The following is a 25,125-nucleotide window of genomic DNA, read 5'->3' as shown; positions in this document are numbered from 1 at the left end:
ATTTTTTAAAGAAGATTAAGAAAACTTAATACTGTGTATGACCAAGAGCCTTGGAGTAATTTGTAAAGTTGTTGTCATATGACCAAGACATTATGGGAAATAACCTCCTGTAGAAATGCAAGATAATACTGTGTACCGAGATGCCCCGTTAGTAAAGAAAATCTTGAACTCATAGTTTATTGAAAACAAGTATTATCCTTCATTCCTTCAAAAGTAACTAATATAATTATTTTTTTATTCCACTTATGAACTCACATGATTTTCATGTATGTATCAATATTCATCCACACATATTGCCCTATTCAATAAGGTATTTCTTGAATCCACAAACTTGTGCAATAGAACCCTAAACAAAGTAGCCACCAAACTTGCCATTTGTATATTTCAAATCAACAAAATGAGATCAAATAATTAGCCCCCTTACATGTAAAAATACTAGTTGCATCATCATAAGCATAACTATAAGCATCTTTACAACTACTCTTGAAATATTGTGAGTACTCTGTAGGTTTACATGTGGTGGGATTGTTGAATTCCCCAGTGCAACAATACTCTGGTTTATTAAAAGCAAAACATGCACTTTTACATGCAACAGTTGTACCATCATATGTTTTCAATTGTAATTCTTGAGGACATTGTAAGTTTATGTCTGAAGAACATTGTATATTTGAACAATTTCCAGTTCCACATGAAGGGTAAACTGATATTGGGATATTGAAACCATCAACAAAGCTAACATCATAGAAATCCATTGGACTATCAAGTGTGAACTCTGCTAATGAGGCTGGTGGAGTGCCACCAGCACCATTGCATTGGAGTACTCCGCCGCAGTCTGCTGTGGCACATGTCCCTTTACCTGCAGTGGCGTACGCAGAATTTGGAATAATTAGATAACATCAATCTATTGTCACGATTCGACTTTTTAGGACATGAAAGAAGATTCTTTTAATGAAAAGACGAAAAATGTCCCTACTATTAATGACATAGCAAGGATATCTTGGGTGAAAAAAAAGGTGAAATGTAATACTCCCTTCAATCACTTTTACTTCTCCATTTTAAACTTTGGATGCCCCTTATTTTATTAGCCTTCTTTCTATTTCAACATCAACTTCGTTAGCTAATTATATGATCTTCGCCCATCTTTGACAACCTCTTAAGAGGATTATGTTGGGCCAACCCCCAAGTTTTTTTCTAATAGATCTTGATCCACAATTACATTGAACTTTCCCTACTAGCCACTCGAAGTTGATACAAGTCAAGAAACAGTGATTGATATGAACATATAACCACAATACTTGCGTTTAATTTTAGGTCTTGAAAAATAATTTGAGGAATAATTAACAAATGTTGAGCATGCAAAACATGAAAAAAAATGTTTTTTTTTTCTTTTGATAAGTTAAAAGTGACCAGTAAAAGTACCGCGGCCTGACACAACTTACGTACTCGTGTTTAACTACCTGATGTGTCAAATTGGCAGTGGGTTCGTGCCCAGAAACGACCTGACCAACCAGTAGATGCATCAATTTGTGTAGTCTCATATGGTTGCAATTCTAAACCTCCGCTAAATAGCAAGGGATGACCTGCTCCTGATAAACTTCCTGGCCATATTGTCACATTACAATTGTTTTTCAATGTGAAAACTGCACAATCTCCACCTGTATATATAACCGGAATATTATTATAGACCACGTATAATGTAGCATAACATGAAAATTTGATTTCGTATAAAAAATAATTAAGTATGACTGTTATATAGAAATATGAGGACTCTGCTCACCGATGAAAAAGAGAAGTCGAAGGATGAGAACTAGGTGGAAATGTGATTCCATATTGATGATTATAAACTAATTTCCTTTTTGACAATTCGGATGTTGAAATTGATGGTGTATATATAAGTTTGAGAGATGAAGTGAACTTAGATGTTGTATCTATAAATGAATTTTAGACAAGATTAGCTTCACATGCCTAGATAGATCTATTTATTTTATTTTATTTGGTAAAATCGTACAAAAATAGAAGTGATTGATTTTGACTAAGTAAATGAAATCAATGGTAGATTTTATTTTCACCAATTAATTTATATTTTAAGTGTATTGTTACAACGTCCTTTTATAGTTAAAAATGATTGAAATTCTTAAAGATCAAGAGAATTGTTTGGGATCTTTTTCCAATGTTTTTTTTAATGAGGTTATTAATTATATTACATTTTTAGGAGAATGATTTAGACATAATTTAAAAGATAAAAGATCTTTTCATTTATTTCCTTAAATATTTTTCTTAAAAGATATGTGACATTTCAATTCACTTGATATAGGTCTGAGTAAGTATCTCGTTTGAATTGACTTATTAAGATGTTTTTAAGGCAAAATAATTTTTAAACAGTTTTAAAGTGTTTGAGAAAAGTTAAAAATGCTTATAAATATTTATTTTAAAGTTAAAATAATAAAAATAAATTAAAGGCCATAAATTAAAAATTTTGACTTATGACTTTTAACTTATAAGTAAACAGGACTAAGTAATTAATTGAGAAAGTTATCGCTAACACATTAATTATCCTTTACATTTTCTGGTCTTTCCTTTTTTTTTTTTTAATTATTTAAAGGGATAATTACCTTTTGAGGGCTTTTTAAAAAATATTTACTACTTTCAAACGTATTCTTTTATTTATAGAGTACTTTAATATACCATATTTTAAGAAAATGTTTAGCACTTATAATCACTATATCATGTGTTAAAAAGTAAAGTATAAGTGTCTTAAAATATATTAAGTTTATTTTGGGTAAAAGATTATATAGCTATAAATGATATATATATCTTCTAAATATGATATATTTAGATAATTTTTTCTATTTTAAATTTCTCTTCATTTTTTTTTTTTTAATATTGTCATGTGGAAATATCTCGAGGCTTACAACTAAAGTTGTTTCAACATCACATGATTACTTGATTTTGCATCAATTGCTGATAAAGTAAAAAATATTTTGGTATGCTTTTATGAAAATAGAGAAAAATGAAAATACTTTTACGGATTACTCATGTCTCAAAGGCATTTGATTGAATTTGTGAAAGAAAAGTAGTAATATTTCCATGTAAAAAACTAAACAAATTCTCAACTTTTTTTTTTCCCATCATGTATGAATTATTTTTTATAAAGTAATCATGTCAACTTTTTAGAGTGTAATAACTAGAAATTCAATAATTAAGTTTATATTTGAGGTGTTGTTATACCTTTAATGAAATATATTAAAGTATCATTATGAACTATAGCGTGAACAAATGTATTATGTGACATCTAATATAGTTCATAATGATATTAGATATATACGTTTGAGATATAATTATATGATATGTTTGTACCTTGTAAAATCAAAACTAATATAAATAAAAATCAAATCTAGTCATTCTTCTTCGCATGTTCATATAAGCATTTTTAATTCAATCAATATTGTCACAGTAATCATCAATTACAACATACAATCATTATCATCATTCACCGTTATAAATCATCAACCACCATTATTAACTATCACTATCATTCACTAAAACTATTAGTAGATGCCACCAGCTATCACCATCAACCACTTATTAGCAACTACGTACTATCATCGCTACCTACCACTCACAACACCACTATTAGCCAATTATATCATAGATATATCGATTCATAATTTTTTTTTTTTTTGTAAAGATTGATAATCGCATAAATTTGAACTAATGTAATGACATCAAAATGATAAATATTCACTAAGTTCTTATCACTAATGTTTAATTACCATTTCGAAGCGACCATTTTGCATTACATAATATTAATGTTGGCCATTATTACTATAACAATGATATTAAGGCAAGCTAAATAAATTATTATAACAATTAAGTGAACACTTAATTTGATTTAGTAAATATTTCTAATTGTGCAGAGTTGCTAAGCTCCCCTGCACAATTTATTGATCTATAGACTTCTCCTTCACCACGCCTACTAGAATCAATCTAGTATCTCCTACTTTCCAAATTCACCTGAAAAAGAGAAAAACAACAGATAACTTTCTAATAAAAATAAAAATAATTTGGAAGCGTGAGAAGGAGAAACGAAAGGAAGATTACAAGGCATAGAATCGAACCCTCACTATTAAAGTAAAAGTTCTGATAGTCAATAATTGTACATCTAAGATTCTTCCTAACAAAAACGGCAAATATAACTTCCTTCACAAACACAAATCATTTTCTTTTACAAACTTTTAAAATTGCTCAAAATAGACATTCATTAACTATCGTCAAAACTAAATAGGATAAATGCACAAGTACCCCTTAGATTATAATCGAAATTTCAGAGATACACTTTAACTAAATTAAGGTCCTATTAATCCATGAACTTAATTTTTTTTGGTAAATTTTTGCATGTTTTGTCTTACGTGGCACACTCTGTGACTCCACGCAATTGAGGCGCGTGGGAGATATTTGGTGCATCGTAAGCTAAAAAGATGCGCAAAATTACCAAAAAAAATAAGTTCAGGGATAATAGGACCTTAGTTTAGTTAAATTGTGTCTTTGATATTTCGATCATAGTCTAAAGGATACTTATTCATTTTTACAAACTAGATATTCAAAAATTTCTCGATAGCTCAAAATTGCACTATTATTTCTATTTAATTCTTATACTAGTCATTTTTTCTTCGAAATAACATTTGGTCGAAAAACATTTTGCAGAAAACGTTCGATAAAAGAGAGGTGGATAGATTTTTACATTGTTCAAAGTTGGCAGTGCACTTCTCAGGAAGCTGTACGGCCATGTTTCGATCAACACCAGAAATAGGAGGGCCATTGATAAGAACACAGAGACATGGCTGCCCTAAAGCCTTGATCGAAGCGCAGCACGCTTCGCTCGGTGGTACCGAACTGAACGGAACCACCGATGCCCTACAAGGTATCAGCTGAATCAACGCTGAAAAGAATGTGCTGCTACAGGGATGACCGTTGCTTCCTTTCACCGCAATACTATTGTACGTTATTACTAATATCAGCATTACTAAAGTACGACTAGTCATTTTATTTTTTAAAAATATTTTTTGAATTGATACTATAGTTTGTGGAAAATGGAGTGACACTTGAATTGTATATATAGGGAGTTAAGTGTGCTTTAATCGATGAGCTAACTAACTCTTTTACTAGCTATATGATCATGATCTTTTTGCTTGTAAATAAGTGGTTAAAATTCAATTCTCATGACTCACCTTCATCATTTGAACTGATTATATATGATAAGAGTCATTAGAGCTTTGCAAATACCTTAAGTAAGTTGGAAATAAAGGATTATAAGTTCATCCGAAAATTAATTGTCTTATTTCACTATCTTAATATGTAATTTAATGAGATATCTTGGTCTATCCTAAACGTAGTGACATAGCCACATGTAATTGGACACTTTATCGAGAAAAAAATCATATACAAATAAAATAATATAGAAAATAATTAAATAATATATTTTGTATACCTTTAACATAACAAGCTATTGTAACTCAATAATTCACCTCTTTGAAATGTGATAGTGCTCGTGCGTTTGAATTTTATTAATTTTGCTTTTTTAAAAAGTGTTAGCCAATAAAATATTCTTACAATAAATTAGTAATTTTAATTTATGAATATTAAAAGATCCATTACAGTTAAGGTTCATGATTTAGATGTAAAATAAAGGTGAAAAAACCCATTATTTAACTCTTTTTGGAAAATAATTTTTAAAGGTTTCAACAAATTATTCACAAAATAACACCATGTTTATCAAGTTAAGTAACCCACCTAATATTGTGTGGTACTACAAAACAAAAGAAAAAAAAAGAAAACGATTACGGACTAATTAAATTTGTTATCCACGTGGCGACCATCGATTTGTTACTTTAGAATCACCTAGATCGACATCCGGGTAATCACCTCTTCTCCAATCTCCATCGTTAACACTAAATCTAAATCAACGGGTTAGATTCACTCTCCATGCCAAAAAAATTAGAACACTTCTCCAAATTTTCAATCTTCCCGCCTTTCTCTCTGTATAAATCCTCCATTACCCTTTCGCCCAAATTCACCATTAAAACAGAACTCGAGTTTTCATCAGTAAAAAGCAAAATGGCCCGTACCAAGCAGACTGCTCGCAAATCCACTGGTGGAAAGGCACCAAGGAAGCAGCTAGCTACCAAGGCCGCAAGAAAGTCAGCTCCGGCTACCGGAGGAGTGAAGAAGCCTCACCGTTTCAGGCCAGGAACTGTAGCTTTAAGGGAAATCAGGAAGTACCAGAAGTCTACTGAGTTGTTGATCAGGAAGCTTCCTTTTCAGAGGCTAGTGAGGGAAATCGCTCAGGATTTCAAAACAGATCTGAGGTTTCAGAGCAGTGCTGTGGCTGCTCTACAAGAGGCTGCTGAGGCTTACCTCGTTGGTCTCTTTGAAGATACTAATCTCTGTGCAATTCACGCCAAGAGGGTCACTATCATGCCCAAAGATATTCAGCTTGCTAGGAGGATCCGTGGAGAAAGGGCTTAAGAAGAAACTTTTAACGGTTAAAGCTGATTAGGGTTTGTCTGCTAGGGTTAGTGGCGTAAATCCTAATAGATAATTTTAGTTGAAGTAGGTGTAAACTGTTGGTTTACCAGTTTCTGGATCTGATTAATGAAAATTTGTACCTTTTTCTTTTTAATCTAAGATCTTGCCCTTACGTCGGTACTGATGTATTCCAATGATTAACGATTGAAGCAATACACAGTGTTTCTTGATTCGAGTTTTCTTAAAATTTTGATTTAAATAGATCTATTAATTTACAACTGCACACCAATATAGTAACTGCAATAGTCTCATATATGGCTTTGAGCTTTCGGCAAATTATCTTTTTGTTATGACAATTCATTACAACCATTTTGCATTTCTTGTTCTGCATAATAACTTGTATATGCTGGATATGGAACCTCAGTTCTACATTTACTCAGAACTCATGTTCTACATTTTCAACTTCTAGTTTAGTACTATTCTGAAATCTGATTAATGAAATTTGTAGTTCAGTTTGTTTCAATTAAAGCTGCATCGCATGCTATGGTCTGGATTATATTTTACATTTCCTTCTTTATTGATTTCGCCTTTTGGTAGTGTAGAGTGTACGGTTTTCATAAATGTTCCTCTTCTGCACAAAGTTTCATTTGTTAAATTTATTTGTTGCCCTGTATGCATGTTGAGTTTACTTTCTAAAGTTATGAGGTTGAAGTGGCAGCTGTTTTGAAGAAGTTTGTGTTTGATTCTAATTTCGTGAAACATGATGCTGCAGATGTTACATTTAAACTAAGACTGAGGTATTTTTTTATCCAGATTTCATCTCCAGCGACCACAGGGGTGACAAATTTAGACCACAAAGTTGGCAATAAATATCCTTGATATTTGAATGAGAAACGTTCAGCCTATGCATTTACTTACTTCTCAGAAGGTAATTAGCCTTGTTTATTACTTCTCTCATTCTAAGTTGAGATGAACTAATCTACTTTCAGATATCTTGTCTTCTGCAAGTCTTTCTAAATTGAATTTGAACTTACCGCTGATTGAGTTTGTGAATATGTAACAGTCACTGTGACTATAAAGAGGGGTGCGTTGGTTACTACTTACAGTCTTAAGATCAGAAATCCCTTTGTAATTGTTTGTTGCTTATATAGGTCATCAATTTTCTGAAGAGATAGAAAGAGTGCAACCTAAATTTTTTTTGACTATGCTGAATGATATTGATAATATGCCAAAAGAAAAGAAGTGACAGAACCAGTTAACTTAATCTATCAGGATAAGTAGTGTTACAGTAATATACTTGCTATAGATCTTCGAAATTCGCCTTACCTGAACATCTATATGTATGCATTTACAAGATTTGAAAATTGAGTACCTTTCCATATATATTGGAACTTTTAAACTCAGGCAGGTTAGCAGGCGGTGAGACCAGAGACTCAAATACCATTGGCTTAGAAAATCCTCAGTGTGTGGCATCACCATGTTACAATCTATTTGTTCCCGTTATTAGTTGTCCGAAACTGAGTTGATTTGGGTTTGTTATCCAAATGCAACTGTATAGGTTTTAAGTTAGTGTATACTAAGAGTTGCAGGGGGTGGACTGATGTTTATTCTTTTACCAATAGCATTACAGGTGGAGCTTGGATGCAATTGAAGTGGTAGCCATCTTAAAGGATTTTCTGTTTCACTTTAGCTTCAGCCAAAATGAGCTGTGGAGAGGGCAACTGGTAGTGGTACAGAATTTTAAACTTACTTTCATTTATTACAATCCCATTCTGATATTGCTACTTTACTACTGCTGCCAAATAACTAAAATACAAAACAAAAGATTGTTTATTCATCTATGACTTCAGTTTATTCTTATAATCATTCAATATTTCTTTAGCACATCTTGAACAATAACAGTTGTTTGGCACAATAAGAAATATCTTTATTATCAGTATACCTATGATATCTGGAGTTGGTGCATCTTCACTAGGTTGGAATGGGATGCTGAACTTAACCTTGAGATAACTATCTTTTTTCAAGCTCACCAGATCATCCTCACGTCAGTGTTTCACTCGATTCCAATGGTTGATGACTTTTTGTGCCAGAGATAGAGTAAGAATTTAGGCATGAATACTGCTATAAGGAGAACAGCGGAAGCATTCTAATTCACTGCAGATCTGGAAACCAATCAAACTAAAGGAAAATGAGGCTAAGGTGCTCTTAAGAATCTCCACTCTTATTAATTCAACATTGACAGTAAAACTCCTTGCTATGTTGAATTAGAAGTGTACAGCCTTTGCATTTACTTATTCCTCATAAGGTAATTTTAGTTTTGTTTTCTTGCAAAATAAGTCTTGTTCTCAATTTTAATTTGAGATTAACCAATCTACTTTCAGATTACTTGTCTCCAACAAGTATTTCTATATTGAATTTGAACATGGAGCTGATTGAGTTTGTGAATGTATGACTATGAAAAGGGGATGTGTTTAGTTACTAGTTACAGTCTTACAGATTAGAGAGTAATTATTTCTTGCTTAAATAGGTGATCAATTTTCTGTAGAGAAAAGTGTAATCAGTTTGTTGGCTCCTGATGGTTTAAGTAAGTAAGTGGCTCGACTAGCCAAGAGACAATGTAGAGCCAGGACATAAGTAATCATGTCCTTGGAACTGTTTTTATGAATGTGACTTGTCTATTTCATAGTAAAAGATCATTCATACATACAAAAAATGAAGTGAATGCTGATACTCTCCAAAATTACAAGACAAAAACTAATCTCAAAACCTTTTCCTATTCCAACAGCGCTTGGGAGCAGGAGGGTCATTAGCAACTTTAGGCATTTGATGAAAGTCTACCAATACAATCCGTCTCTTGGCTTCCCTTTCATCTGCTAACCTTTGCTCAAACTTCCTCTTGCTTGATTCAAATTTCTTCTTCATATCAGTGTCGCTTTGTGTTTCTTTTCGAATGGGTCTTGCAACTGCAGAGCTTTGTGATGTTTTCTGCACTGGTGTTTTACTTGAACTGCTGTTGCTTTGTTTTGGATGAAGAGGAGGAGAAACTTGTACATTCATCTTCATCAATGGCGGCAGCATGCTCTTAGTTGAACCAGTAGTGCACTCTTTTCTCCTGCATTGGGAAGGGGTCTTTTGTGCTCCTCCTTCTCTCTTCTTTTCTGTGTGATGATCATTCTCCATCTTCTTGAAACCTTTGTGGCTCTGCTTGTCTCTGTCAAGGTGCTTCTCGAAAGATAAATCAGAAAGAAGTCTTACATGAGGAGGAGCAACTTGTACTCGTTTGGTGGACGCGTTCATCCTCTTTCTTGATGGCATAGTAGTAGTATGGTGGAACTGTGGTTTATCCCGTTGTTGAACCAAGTCAGTTTTCTTCAACTCCGTGCTGCTTTCTGTTATTGCACTGCCATTGTTGTGTTTCTCCGCAGGAGCAACTTTTACAGACTTGCGGATGACTATTCTAATCTTCCTCGCCAAGGGTTTGTTGCTTTCTGCAGTTATTTGTTGTGTTCCTAACTCCCCATCTTCTTCTTTCTCAGGCTCTTCGATGCTATCTTGATCACCAACATTGTCCTCCATAACCTCCTCCTCCTCTTCTTCTTCATCGTCATCATCAGTTGATGTCATTGAGGGATTCAAGAGAAACTTGATGATCCTGGCTTTGCGTTTTTCAAACTGTGGCTGATATTTGAATGCACCAACACGCAGAGCTAATTCGATCAAGTTGAAAATATCATCAGGTTGCTGCTCGATTTTGTAACAACTCATGAAAACTCTTTCAATATCCATTCTTCTCACACTCACTCGAACAAGAACAATAATTTTGAAAGGTTAAAATTGTTATAAAAAACTTTAACTCATCAAACCCTTTTTAAAAAGATTTTTTTGGGAACTTTTTTTTCCTTTTCCAATAAGTTTTAGGATTAGGATTTTTTTAGAAACTATCTACAAAATTAACCTTTTCAATGATGGTAATGAAATTAGTTGCCTTTTTTTTTAATAGTAATGAAAAAAAAAATATTCTGTTCACTTCAGCTTAATAGATTTTTTTGGAATCTATTTTTCACATCTTTTAGGACTAGGAGTGCTACAAAATTAACCTTTTCAGTAATTGCCATTTTTGAATTGTACGATTTTTAGAAATTTTTATCTCTTTTTCCACAAATTAACTAAATTATTTTTTCCTTTTCAAAATGTGACTTCTTTTTTAAACAAAATTGAAAATCATTTTTCTTAAAAATGAAATAAAAATTAAAGAAAATCGCTGCCTAGGCAGCAATTTTCAAACAAAAAAAATTAAGAAAAATGTAAATCGCTGCCAAATAAAAAAAGCGATTTTCTTTTTTTTTAAAAAAAATTAAAATGGGCAGTGATTTTCTAAAATTTCTTTTTCAAAATCGCTGCAGCAGCATCGATTTTGCTTTTTTCGGTGGAGTAAATCGCTGTTGTTCCAGTAATTTTACCGTTTTGGTTAATATAAAATTTTATATAACATTTTAAAAATTTTATTAATATTTTATACCCTTTAGGCTTCGAACTCCTCTAAATACCATGATAACTTGATTATTGTTGTTGATGATGAAGATGAAGTAATCAAGCAAACAAATCTGAGAAAAAAAAAATGAAGTGGCATAGAAACACATCGGACTACTCCACCTAAAAATCAAAAATCAAATGTACAAATTGCTCCTCAAAAAAAAATTCTTTTAGATTGCTCACAACAAAAACAAAACAATTGTCGTGCGATTACAAGACCAATTGGGATAGAAAGAGATTTTGATTATCTCCAAATTTTCAATCTATTGTAAATTTTACATAAGAATCTTACTATTTTTTAATTTGATCCTAGGTTTTCTATATGCAAATTATTCCATCGAGTAAATTGATAATTTAATATAGTTGCAATTTCCTAAATGATGTTATATTCATGCTTTAAAGTTATGTTATATACAACTTAAAATTTTATTATTATCAATAGCCACAAAATTACTCTACTCCATTTTAGATATACTAGTTATTCATAAAGATATCGATAGCATTTCAGATCAATTGAAAGCTTGTGAGATTTTCTTTTTAAAATCTTGATAGACGACTAGGAAATTATTGGCAAGAAAATTGACATTTGAATCGATTATTAGCCTAAAATTAAAATTAAACTAATTTAAAGTGCTTTTAAATTATTAAATCAAATTTAATTTAATATATATTTCTTTATTTTATTGTTATCAATTTGGTTTGATTATTAAACATACATGAAAATAAAAATCAAACAACAAAATGGAAAGGAGTAAAACTCTTTAGGTCACTTGATTTGACTAAATCATCACATATAGACAAACAATATTCGCAAATGCCACAAAGTGCATGTAAACTTCTATATACAATTTTCTTGATCACTTGACCTGCATTTGACTTTGTTTTTGACACATTACCAACTACCAACCCATGCTAAGATTTCAAACACAAAAATAGAAAAATAACATTATCATGTTTAGCCTTTGGCCATAGATTTTCAAATATTCTTGGCAAATATTATTTGAGTGAAAATTTGGGTGAAATTTCACCATGTGTTTGGCCATAAAATTTGGGAAATATATTTCACCTTTTTAGAAAAATATGATTTATACACACAAGTTTTAAAAACTATCAAAACTAACTAAAAGTTTGTATTACAAGTCAATTGAATGTTAGTTACAACAATAACCAATGATGTCCATGACACTGAAGCAATGTGGTAATTTGGAGTGAGTGCAACAAGAATTATTCCATACATCGTGAAGTAGATAAAGTACATGACTTTGTTACTTAAAGCCAATTTTTAATAATTTTCATCAACAATCATATCATTATTTAATATTCACTAAATATTTCATCACTATTTTGGTGTTCACGTAAAAAATGATGTAATACAACGCAAACAAATACTAGAGAGGGTGTTTTTGTAAAAGATAAAAGATTGGGGTAAAATTTTAATTTTTAAAATATCCCAAATAATGATATTTGTCCCAAATACTAGAAAAAACTAGTATTTGGAAATTTGGGATATTTGCCAAAAATATTTGCCAAATAATGACAAATTGTATGGACAAACATTATTTGCCAAATTTTTCCCAAATATTATTTGGAAAATTTATGGCCAAACGGGCGTGTGTCTTCTCCTTGATAATTGATGTAGTATAATGGTAAGTCTTTTTTAAGAGAAATTTTTTAAAATGTCAATATTTTAACATTTAAGAGGGCGCATTAGTAATAGGAAGAAAATCAAGAGAGAAAATATTTTTTTAAAAAATAAGAATTACTTAATTTTTTCATCGGTTACATTTTTAAATAAATCTTAAAAAAATGATAAAAATACTTAATTAGAGGAATTTGTGTGAATTCAAATTTTGAAGATAAAAAAACATTTCGGTAAAATATAATAAAAAACTGGAGTTGAAGAGAAGAAGGATTTGAAGGTTGAATAGGAATATGAACATGAAAATATGGAGAGAGAATTTTATATTTTTTACTTATGCGATAACTATGGAAGAGAGAGATATGGGAAAAATTTGCATATTTTGATTTTTTTTAAATTAAAATAATTTAGGAAAAATGAATTATGGATATACATAGACATGTAAATAAATTATTTTTTTAGGACATAAAATAGGAGTTTAATTAGGATACATATTCTTTTTCAAAATAATGACATTTTAACTAATATTTTTAAAATAGTGAATTTTTAACTAATTAAATTATTAATTTTGACTAGTTTGCTAATTTTTCCTTTTTTAATCCATACGTTTTTCTCTTATAATGTCATTTTGTCATAAATTTTGTAAAGAAACAAATGCATAATTTATTTTTTTACATTCAACTACGAACAGATACTATTTTTTTTTTTTTTTTTGCAACAATAGAAACTACAACAGTTTTCGTTAACAAATACTACACTTTTTATATAATTTTAATTTCATAATTAAGAAAAAAAGTGAAAAGGGAAAGTAAATCTCATTCCCAGTATTAATGCTATAGAAGATTTTTATAATGTAATATCAAATGGTGAAGACATTTTCGCCCTCATGCCTTTGCACTTATACTCCAAATTAGTACCTCATTTTCGAATGAGTGGGTGAATTTCAAGCCTTCTTCATGACTCCTCGTTATTGCCATGTAACTTTAGTAAGGAATAAATATATCCACAAGAGAGTTTCGAATAACAGTAAAGTTGGTTTGATATGATCAGGCGATCTCAAATTTAAAATGTGAAAATCATTTTTTCAAAATAAAATTTTATATAATAGATTATTGTGATTCAGAGTAGAGCCATTTATAATAATTTTATCTTTCAACCAAGTTGCACTAACAAAATAAGTTGTGGTTTTATACCAAGGGAGATGATATATTTGAGAAGTCTAATATTATTAATTTGTTTGGCAATGAATTTCTTTTTCCCAATTTTTTTCACTTTACTTGATAATCAACCGCTGGCCATGAAAATTGTAAACAAAATTTTAGTTGTTTTTGAAAATTCATCTTTTTCACTTTCTCTATATTTCTTTTCCAAATTTGTTATTTTTATATAATAAAAAAATAAGCACATTTGAATTATATTTCATGTTTGTTTAAGAAAGAGTACACTCCAACAACTAAGTATTATTAGCAAACAGCTTATCTTTATTTTCAATCGCAACTTCACAATTTTCCAACTTATGTATAAACCATATATTTTTTTAAAAAATACATTCAAATAATATTTTTTTTTTAATAATAAATAATTAAACAAGACCGTAATTTCAACTTTAAAAATTCTAAAAATAATAATTTTGTTTTGTTGTTATATTAATACAGACCAAATCTTAATTCACGCTGAAAAATCACTAGATACGTTAGTAGTATAGCTCTTTCTAACAAACTCAGTTCATTTTGATATTGTACTTGTTCAGTTTATTGGTAACTTGATTAACTAAATAATGAGATGTCAAATCATTTACATGTACATAAGTGTCTGTCAACTTCTATACTTACTATTTGTAAAAATCAATCAAACAAACAAACATAGAATTGGTGATGAGTCATTTTCCCACTCAACAATTGAGAATATTGAATGTTCTTCATCACTTGAACCTGTATTGACTTTGTGACACATACCAACTAAGGTAACATTTGGAGCCACATACTTATCATCAAGTCTGTTATCTCTTCTCCCTCTGCTAATTTTTGCTAACCTAGAAGAGCTGCTCCATCAGATTAAGTAAGTTTTCATCTTTAGCTTCTATATGCTTTAGTTACCGATCAGACTTGTGATAGAGTGATAAGTACTCGTTCGTACCTGAATAAAGAGTCGCTTTTGTTAGAAAATATTTGAGAGTTTACCTAACAAGGATAATATATATCCTTTTGTTGAGTCAAACACTGGTAGAAGACAGCCAGAGTAAGTTTAGATATTAGTTTAATAAGGAGTTCCAAAAATTTCCAGAGAAATTCCTTGTAATTTGACCTAATTACTTGTGTTTGCTAAAACTTTCTGAGTAATTGTTCTGAAATTTCTTAGTCCAGTCTGTCCAAGGTCTTGTTAATGCATAAAGGAGTGCAGCTTCAGTGAATGCCTAATCAGGGGACCACAATATATAATATTTCCAATATTGACTTGTTTTTGTTTTGAGTTTTGCCTCTTCAAAAGAATTACCAGGAAGATGGGGCTGTTTTTATTTTCATTACAAAAAGAGATGAGCATAGACACTTGTGAAGATCAGGTAGAGATGGCAGACTGTGCTGTCGTTTTCATACTTGACAAACTCACAAACTTATTAGCTGAAGAAGCAATATTGCTTCAGGGAGTCAAGCATGATATACAGTATATCAAAGATGAATTGGAGAGAATGATAGCCTTTCTTGGTGTGGCTGATGCTTTCGAAGAGGGAGATGCTGAGGTCAAAGTTTGGGTTAGGCAAGTGAGAGATGTTGCTAATGACATTGAGGATGTTCTTGATGAGTCCATGCTCTTGTCGTATGATCATCACTATCGTGGATCTTGTTGTTTCATTGCTAAATTGGTTTTCTCAATCAGAAACATCAAATTCCGCCATAAACTTGTCGTTGAAATCCAAGCCATCAAATCAAGAGTTGACAATATTGCAATGGGCCATCAGAGGTATCGTTACAAACTTTATGTCCCGGAGCAAGGTTCAAATTCTAACCATGCCTACGATGCTGCAAATGATCGCAGAGGTGATGCATTATTGTTAGAAGAAGCTGAGCTTGTGGGCATTGAAAATCCCACACAGCAGCTAATCGGTTGGCTCGTGGAGGATGATCCTAGACTTAAGGTGGTTTCGGTGGTGGGAATGGGAGGTTCAGGAAAGACCACCCTGGTTAAGAAAGTGTATGAGGATGCAACAGTCAAGAAAAACTTCAATAGTCTTGCTTGGATAACAGTTTCCAAGTCCTTCAAGGTTGAGGAAGTTTTGAAAGATATGATTCAACAGCTCTACGATGAAGTGAAGCAGCCAGCACCTGAAGGTCTAAACACCATGAGTAGTAACAGACTAAAAACAATTGCGAAAGTATTCCTGCAATCAAGAACATATGTGCTAGTTTTTGATGATGTTTGGAGCATTCAAGCTTGGGAAGCTATCAGATATGCATTGCCTGATGTAAATGACGGAAGTCGTGTTATCCTCACAACACGTCTTTTGGATGTGGCTTCCTTTTGTAGCATAGAGACCAATGGCTATGTTTATGAGGTGAAACCCTTGTCTACTGAAGAGTCATGGATTCTTTTCTGCCAAAAGGCATTTCATGGCTTTTCATGTCCTTCACATTTGGAGAGCATTTCAAGGAACATCTTGAAAAAATGTGGTGGATTGCCGCTGGCTATTGTGGCCGTTGGTGGGGTTTTGGCTACAAAGAACAGGAACAACATTAGGGAATGGGGAATGCTTAATCACAGCCTTGGCCCTGAACTGGATTGCAATGACAAATTTGAGAGTATGAGAATAGTTTTGTTACTCAGTTTCAATGATCTCCCCTACTATCTTAAGCCATGTTTCCTGTATTTGAGCATTTATCCTGAGGATTATCTAATTGAGCGCAATACACTGATCTACCGGTGGATAACGGAAGGATTTGTAAAACAAAAAGAACGGAGGACAGTTGAAGACGTTGCAGACGGCTATCTCAATGAGCTCATCAACAGAAGCTTGATCCACCCTGTGCAGTACAATGATGACGGTAGCATGAAATTGGGTAGGATTCATGATCTGTACCGCGAGCTTATTCTATCAAAATCAAGAGATGATAACTTTACTGCAACAGTTGATGAGCATAATAAATTGTGGCCTGAAAAAACTCGACGGCTTTCAATGCATGGCATGTTGGGGAACCTACAAGTGAAAAGGTCAGTCACTAAACTTCGCTCTTTGCTTACATTTGGTGTAGCAGATCCACAGTCCTTGTCTTGCATAAGTCAAGTGCTTGGTAGCTCCCGGATGCTAAGGGTTTTAGATTTGAGAGGAGCTCCTCTAAAAATGATTCCAGAGACAGTCTTCCAATTGTTTCACTTAAGGTATTTAAGCTTGAGGAATACCAATGTGAAAGTACTTCCAAGATCCATTGGAAGACTCAAACAGCTAGAAATATTAGATCTCAAGCAGACACATGTCACTGAGTTGCCTGTGGAGATTTTAAAACTTGAAAATCTCCGTCACCTTTTAGTCTATAGCCATGTATCCTATTCGTATCTTCCTTACAACTGTTCACCAGGTTTTAAGGCTTTCCGAGGAATTGGAGCTTTGAGAGCCTTGCAGAAACTTGTGTATATTGAGGCCACCCCTGGCAGTGGCATACTTAGAGAAGTAGGAATGTTGGGTGAACTGAGACGACTTTGTATTCTGAAGTTGAGAAAAGAAGATGGGAGGACAGTGTGCTCATCAATTCAAAAGCTCCGCAAGCTGGAGTCTTTAAATCTTAAATCGGTGGAAGAGCATGAGATACTTGATCTTTCTTACATGGCATCTCCTCCGCCTCTTCTTCAGCGCCTGTATTTGACAGGACACATTGTTAAGTTGCCTGCGTGGATTCAAGATCTTAATTCCTTAGTCAAAATTTACTTCAGGTGGACTCATTTATCAGAAGATCCACTGAAATATCTCCAAGATTTGCCCAATCTTGTCCATCTTGAATTTCTTGTAGGATACACCGGAAGGGAACTGTACTTTGAGCAAGGCAAGTTTCAAAGGCTTAAGCTTTTAAATTTTGACATGTTGGAAGGACTAAGGCAGGTGACAATCGGGGAAGGTGCAGTACCTCATCTTGAGAAGCTGGTTATCCAGCGATGTGCTTTGCTTGAGACCGTGCCAACTGGAATAGAGTGCCTCCTAAATCTGAAGGTTCTTGAATTCTTTGACATGCCTGATGAATTTATCATGACGTTGCGTCCAGACAAACTAGGTGCTGATGCTTGGAAAGTTTCACATATCCGTGAAGTATTCTATACATATTGGAGGGACGGTTGTTGGATGGTACATTCACTAAAGGAAAAGGAAAACAATCACATTTCTGATCCATCTGGAGCTGTGACTAGGACCTATGGAAGGCGAAATTCACTCTAAGTCGTTTGAAGGACGTAGAGCTCCAGTCTCCTTCCAATTTCTGTTGTAAATAATCTCTCTCTGATCCTTCATCACTTCACTTTTCCTGTTGTAATAAGCAGTGTATATAAATTTGTTATGTTTTCTTTACATTGCAAGAGTGAACTTAGTGTATGTAATATGGTGCAACTTTCAGTAATTTGTTTAGAAGAGTTTTGTGGATTCTCAGAGTTGCATTTTGCAACCTCTCTGTTTGTACGTTTGTGCAATTTTTCATCTATGCATAGTAAGATTATACGAGTTAAATGAAGTTCAATTACATCCCTGTTACATTGACACGACGAGCTCAACCCATGCTCTCGAAGCCTAAAAAATCTGCTAGAATTACTTGGGGCATGTTTGGAAGAACACATTGATAATTGGATTTGGTGTAATTATATTGTCTGTCCTGTTTGATTAGACATGATAATTACTTGGTCAGCATGTAACTGGTGTAATTGGTATGGGTAATTACACTCTCCTTTTTGCATGCAGAAGCTGTGAATTGCTAATTACATGGCTGATTACTTTTTAATTATTATTTTTGTAATTTTATTTTGATTGTTTTGTTTTTTTATTTTTTAAAATTTTTTTCACTTCTATTATTTCTAGTTCTATTATTATTTTTATTATTCTAAAAATTTCTACAAGTTTATTTATTATTTTATATTATTATATTTCATTTTCTTCTCGTTCTCGACCTTACTTTACATGATACTATGCAATTTTTTTGTATTATCTATTTCTTTATTCCATGCTTATTTTCTCATTAGTATAATTTTATTAGTATTCTAACTTTTAAATTAAAATAGAATTTGTTGCTAAGTAAGGTTATAGACTTATGTTTTTTAAAAAAAAATAAAAATAAAATCATATTTATGTATGCTGTGTTGAAATTTGTTATAAGAGTATTATGTTAAATTTTTTGTTTTGAATTTATAAGTTGTGTTATATTTTCGGTTTCATTTGTTGTAGTAATAAATTCACATTGCAAGCCGTTTTTTAATTAGACTTGATAGATTATTTTTTGTCGAATATTTACTAATTTATGACATATTATTTATATATTAATCTTTTTATCAAACATGCATTTCAGGATGTTCGAAAAAACTTCATACTTTCACTTTTATTGATCAATTCTATTGAAATATATTAATTTGAAAAAAAAAATATAAATTAATAATTTTTTCATAATATTAGTTAAGAACATATATTTATTATGCAATATATTCCCAAAAAGAATATAGCTCTTATAACTATTTTTTAAATTATTTATAAAGTTTTTATTTGTGTAGTATAAATTTTAAATAAATAATTTTAATTTTGTAAATTTAATATATTTCTATGATTGCAAAACTGGACATGTGTAATTACATTGTGGCAACCAAACAAGTCAGTGTAATTACTAGACCGTGTAAATTAGTATGATGGTAAAAACTATCCTAATAATTACATCAATTCCAATTACTAGGTGACTTTCCAAACAGATCGATCAAATCAAAGTACGCTCAAGCCATAGCTAGGGCCTATATAAAAGAGTATTTATACAACTAAAAGAAATACACACATAAGCTCAATTCTTTTGATGGTAATCTGTAAGTTATTCGCAAATCAATAAGTCTTCGTCTCCAAATGGTGAGTCGCATACCTTGATATTTAAGTTTGACTTGGCATTCGTAATGAAATCCCAATAAATATTCCGTCCATTCAAGATCAAAAAAAAAATTAAAAAGAGAAATAATTTTAATCATTCCGTAGAGGTTGGATTTTTCTCTCCTATTATGTCAATGAAGATGCAGATTTAAAAAGAATTCATTTATTCGTCTTTTGTTATTATTTAATTTATATAAAAAATTATTTATTAATTAATGTTATAATGACAAAATAATAGTAATTAGTGATAGAATTTTACTAGAACTTTTTCATAAAAGAGCAAAGTAAAGCTCTTGACTTAACGATAGTGAGGCGAAGAATCAAAGGTTTATATCTTTTTATTCATTAATTCTAACAAGAAAAATTTAATGATTGATCGATAAATAAAAGTATATAACATTATCGTGAGTAATATTTTATCATTTCGTTATTTAGTATCATAGAGATGTTGATCAAAGTTGACTCTCGAAAATTAAAATATAACAAATAAAAACAAACGAAGAGAGTAATGAGATATTAGCTTATTAGGTTAAGGGAAGTATTGTAGGAGACATACTAATTTATTTATCTACCAATTATTCAGAAGATATAGATTTGTAGCAAAGTATGTGGCTATAACACAACTTATTCCAATAGACTAAGTTGACTGGTTCCTTCACTTTTTTCGTTTTGGCATGATATCAATATCACTTAACAAAGTCATAACAAATTTGGAGTTTGTATTCCATCATTTTCTCTTGGCTAATCGAGCCACATGATTACTTGAAACATCAGGAGAGACAAAAAATTGATTTCATTTTGCTCAGCAGAAAATTGAAATACATAATTAAGCAACAAACAATCAAAAAGTAAAGCACTTACCGATCTTTAGACTATAATTGGTAACTACCACATCCCTTTTTATAGTCGTGCATTCACAATCTCAAACAACTTTAAGTTTCAGATTTAATATGGAGTGACTTGCAAAAGACTTATAATATTGATTTATCATATATATTTCTAGTATGGATGTATAATAATATACAGTCAATATATACTTTTGTATTTTGACTCCCTTTTTAAAATAAAAATATACTTATATTTGTTATATAAAAATTAAATATTTTAATATATATATATATAATAGAAAGCGTTGTTTTATTTTTTCTTTTTGTCACTAACCAGTTGGCCCAAAAATAAAGCGAAAAATGAAAATCCACGTGGCAAATATCTATTTGTTAATAAAGTAGCACGCGGATTGGTATCCTAGCTAACATTTGCTATGTGAGATATCGACCGTCCCACACTAAATCTTTATAATCCAACGGCTATCATTCACTTACAATTTCACAGCCCAAAATTTCAAATGATTCCCTCCTAGTTTACTCCTATATAATATCCCTCAAATTCACCATTTTTGCACAGTCAAGCTTTTCTCAATTCTTACTTCATCTTAGCATACGATCGATATGGCTCGTACCAAGCAAACTGCCCGTAAATCAACTGGTGGAAAGGCTCCAAGGAAGCAGCTAGCCACCAAGGCTGCCAGAAAGTCAGTTGCGGCCACCGGAGGAGTGAAGAAGCCTCACCGTTTCAGGCCAGGAACTGTGGCTCTAAGAGAAATCAGGAAATACCAAAAGTCAACCGAGTTGTTGATCAGGAAGCTCCCATTTCAGAGGCTAGTGAGGGAAATTGCTCAGGATTTTAAAACAGATCTGAGGTTTTAGAGCAGTGTTGTGGCTGCTCTACAAGAGGCTGCTGAGGCCTACCTTGTTGGGCTCTTTGAAGATACCAATCTCTGTGCAATCCATGCCAAGAGGGTAACTATCATGCCCAAGGATATTCAGCTTGCTAGGAGGCTTCGTGGAGAAAGGGCTTAGGAGTTTTTGTTGAATGTTAGGATTGGTTATGTAAATCATATTCCTTGATGTGTAAACCTTTGGTTTAGTACTATTCTGGAATCTGATTAATGAAACCTGTAGTTCATTTTGTTTCAGCTAAAGCTGATGCTCATTCTATGATCTGGATTAGAGTAATTTACATTTCCTTCTTTATTGCTTTTGCCTTTTGGTTGTGTAGAGTGTACAGTTCTCATAAGTGTTTCTCTTCTCCAGAAAGTTGCAATTGTTAAATTATTTGCTAGCTTGTACGATTGCTATCGAGGAAAGAAATATAAGCATTTAGATCTCAATTACTGCAAAAAGATTCCCAACTGGTGTTGACACATTTGTTAATACATTATATGGAAAAGTACATCATTTATGGACCCTCATTCAACGAATCTACTTTCAGATATCTTGTCTCCTGCAAGTCTTTCTACATTGAATATGAACTTAGAGCTGATTGAGTTTTTGAAATGTAGGACTATATAAAGGGATGTGTTGGTTATTAATTACAGTCTTATATTATCAGAAAGCCCTTTCTAACTGTTTGTTGCTTAAATAGGTAATTAAGTTTCTGCAGAGATAGAAAGAGTGCAACTACGAAATTGTTTGACTTTGCTGAATGATATTGATATTATGCCAAAAGAAAAGAAGTGATGGAATCAGTAAACTTAATCTATTAGGATAAGTAGTGTTACAGTCATATACTTGCTACAAATCTTCAATATTCACCTGACCTGAACATTTATATGTATGCTATTACAAGATTTGTAAATTGAGCAGCCTTATGTATATTCAAGATTGGAACTTTTAAACTCAGGCAGGTTAGTAGATGGTGAGACCAGAGAATCCAATACCATCCTAATTGCATAAGTACTAGTGTAAGGGAGAGTGTGACTAAACCATAAGATAAAAATATACAATAACTAAATTCCTAATCATCAAAAAGATTCAAGACTCGGATTAAAAGATAATTTACCTTGGGACATGTCACGACCCAAATCCGAGCCGCGACTGGCACCCACACTTACCCTCCTATGTGAGCGAACCAACCAATCTAACCCTTAACATTTCAACGTATATCAACAGAAAGTAATGCGGAAGACTTAAACTCATTAATAAAAACAATTCAAAACTATTATTATCATCCCCAAAATCTGGAAGTCATCATCACAAGAACATCTACAATCAAATGACTAAACCAAGAGTATTCTAAAAGCTAAAAATACATAAGAAGCTAGTCCATGCCGGAAGTTCAAGGCATCAAGACTTGAAGAAGAAGATCCAGTCCAAGCTAGAAGCATTAGCTCACCCTGAATTTCCGATGTAGTAAGACTGGCTTGAATTACTGTTGAGTTGAAGACGATGGCACGTTTGCTGTACTCCACAAATAAACAAGAAGAAAACATAAAAGTAGGGGTCAGTACAAAACACGGGTACTGAGTAGATATCATCGGCCAACTCAAAATAGGGAACAGTATATATCAATATTATCGTAAATCAACTATAAAACTCAACATGTAGCCACAACAAGTATTATAATCATCAATAAGTACCATCAAGTTCATCCATGAGGGCTCAAGCCTCAACACCATACTCATTTGGGAATTATGTTCGTTAGATTGAGTATATTAACATCTTTCAAGATTCATTATCTTTAATTCTCTGGTGTCGGTACGTGACACTCCGATCCCTCATATTCATTATTCCTCTTGTGTCGGTACGTGACACTCCGATCCCCTATATCTATGTGTCGGTTCGTGACACCCGATCCCCTAATTCTACGTGTCGGTTCGTGACACCCGATCCCCTAATTCTACGTGTCGGTTTGTGACACCCGATCCCCTAATTCTACGTGTCGGTTCGTGACACCCGATCCCCTAATTCTACGTGTCGACTCGTGACACCCGATCCCTTAATTCTATGTGCCGGTTCGTGACACCCGATCCACTAATATCATTCTGTAAACCATCAGGCCTTCTCTATACCAAGACATCATCAATCCCATTACTTTAATTCATCAAGCCTTCTTCTATACCAAGGCATCATCATTAATAATGTATATTAAAGTTTCTTTTCAAGATTTGGGATTCAATATTTTCATCATGCTTATCTTATCACAATCACATAATCATATTCACGCAAACATACAATTAAGCATATAGTAGGGTTTACAATACTACCAATACATATCATTCTCTATTAAGAGTTTACTATGAAAGCATGAAAACCATAACCTACCTCCACCGAAGAATTGGAATCAACAAGCAATCTCCCAAGCTTTGATATTCTTCTTCCTCGTTCGACTCTTTCTCTCTCAATTGATCAATCTATCTCTCGCTTTTCTTTTCTCTTTTCTTATTCAAACCCTCTTTCTTTTACCCTAATTAGTATATAATTAAGAATAAAAGATGGCAATAATACCCCACTAATTAACTTAGGGTTACCTCTTTTAACCCCCAAGAATTTGAGTTATTAATATAAACCCACGAACTTTATAATTAAGGCAAGAACAGTCAAAAACGTCCCTTAAAACTTAACCAGAAATCCGATTCTGCCTGGGATTTGCGCAACCTGTGACGGGCCGTCGTGCCTGCGATGGTCCGTCCTGCAGGTCGTCGCAGAGTTCAGAGACCCAATATTTCCACCAAGGGTCTATGACGGTCCGTCACACCTGTGACGGTCCGTCCTGCCATTCCGTCACAAAGTTCAGAGAGTCGATTTTTAGTACCCAATTTCAGATTTCCTAAGTGTTTTGAAACGAGACCCTGCGACGGTCCGTCGTGCCCATGACGTTCCGTCGTGGGGTCCGTCGCTTCTGCCAGTTTTTCCAGAATTGAAGTCTGTTGCTCAAAACGACTAAACGGGTCGTTACATTAGATACCAATTACCCATCGTTCGTCCCCGAACAATTAAAAGAAGGAAAACAAGGGCGAAAAGGAGTACCTGAATCTTTAAACAGATGTGGGTATCTTTCTCGCATATCCGCCTCCTTCTCCCAAGTGGCTTCTTCAACGGGTCGATTCTTCCATTGCACCTTGATGGATGTAATCTCTCTTGACCTCAACTTGCGAACTTCTCTATCTAAAATAGCAACAGGCTCCTCCTCATAAGACAAGTTCTCATCAAGCAAGACTGAATCCCAACGGATAATGTAGTTCCCATCCCCATGGTATCTTTTCAACATCGACACATGGAATACCGGGTGTACTCCGGACAGCCCTGGAGGCAAGGCTAACTCATAAGCCACCTCCCCTACTCGCTTAAGTACTTCAAATGGTCCAATGTACCTTGGACTTAGTTTACCCCTTTTACCAAACCGCATCACCCCTTTCATGGGTGAAACTTTCAACAAGACTTGTTCACCTTCCATGAACTCTAAGTCTCTAACCTTTCGATCTGCATATTCTTTTTGTCTACTTTGCGCCGCTAGAAGCTTTTCTTGAATAGACCTCACTTTTTCCATCGAATCCCTCAAG

The 25,125-nt window shown here is 33.0% G+C and overlaps 5 protein-coding genes and 1 pseudogene across 5 annotated transcripts in view; 3 read left to right on the top strand and 3 right to left on the bottom strand.

The window, feature by feature from the left end:
- Positions 1-24,204, bottom strand: part of LOC101264759 (uncharacterized) — a 41,314-nt gene extending 17,110 nt beyond the window's left edge. Inside the window, exon 1 of the mRNA XM_069299768.1 lies at positions 24,188-24,204. The gene's annotated coding sequence lies outside the window, so the exon portion shown is untranslated. The remainder of the gene's footprint in view (positions 1-24,187) is intronic.
- LOC101264153 (pathogenesis-related thaumatin-like protein 3.5) lies at positions 357-1,978 on the bottom strand. The gene is made up of 3 exons (XM_004229555.5): positions 1,778-1,978; positions 1,458-1,655; positions 357-856 (listed from the first exon to the last, which is right to left on the bottom strand). The coding sequence occupies exons 1-3, from the start codon at positions 1,827-1,829 to the stop codon at positions 390-392; spliced, it is 717 nt and encodes a 238-aa protein (XP_004229603.1). The 5' UTR covers positions 1,830-1,978; the 3' UTR covers positions 357-389.
- LOC544301 (5B protein) lies at positions 3,722-5,083 on the bottom strand. Its single transcript, NM_001247071.2, has 2 exons — positions 4,742-5,083; positions 3,722-4,014 (listed from the first exon to the last, which is right to left on the bottom strand). The coding sequence occupies exons 1-2, from the start codon at positions 5,040-5,042 to the stop codon at positions 3,998-4,000; spliced, it is 318 nt and encodes a 105-aa protein (NP_001234000.1). The 5' UTR covers positions 5,043-5,083; the 3' UTR covers positions 3,722-3,997.
- LOC101263845 (histone H3.2) lies at positions 5,719-6,679 on the top strand. The gene has a single exon (XM_010326004.4). The coding sequence runs from the start codon at positions 5,983-5,985 to the stop codon at positions 6,523-6,525; it is 543 nt and encodes a 180-aa protein (XP_010324306.2). The 5' UTR covers positions 5,719-5,982; the 3' UTR covers positions 6,526-6,679.
- LOC101263545 (disease resistance protein RPM1-like) lies at positions 15,264-18,113 on the top strand. Its single transcript, XM_010326001.2, has one exon. The coding sequence runs from the start codon at positions 15,264-15,266 to the stop codon at positions 18,111-18,113; it is 2,850 nt and encodes a 949-aa protein (XP_010324303.2).
- LOC101261272 (histone H3.2-like) lies at positions 21,166-21,817 on the top strand (annotated as a pseudogene).
- Positions 24,205-25,125: the final 921 nt, after the last annotated feature.

Source organism: Solanum lycopersicum, chromosome 1 (assembly GCF_036512215.1).
Source record: "Solanum lycopersicum chromosome 1, SLM_r2.1".
Lineage (NCBI taxonomy): Eukaryota > Viridiplantae > Streptophyta > Magnoliopsida > Solanales > Solanaceae > Solanum > Solanum lycopersicum.
This window is presented reverse-complemented; position numbering and strand designations above follow the sequence as displayed.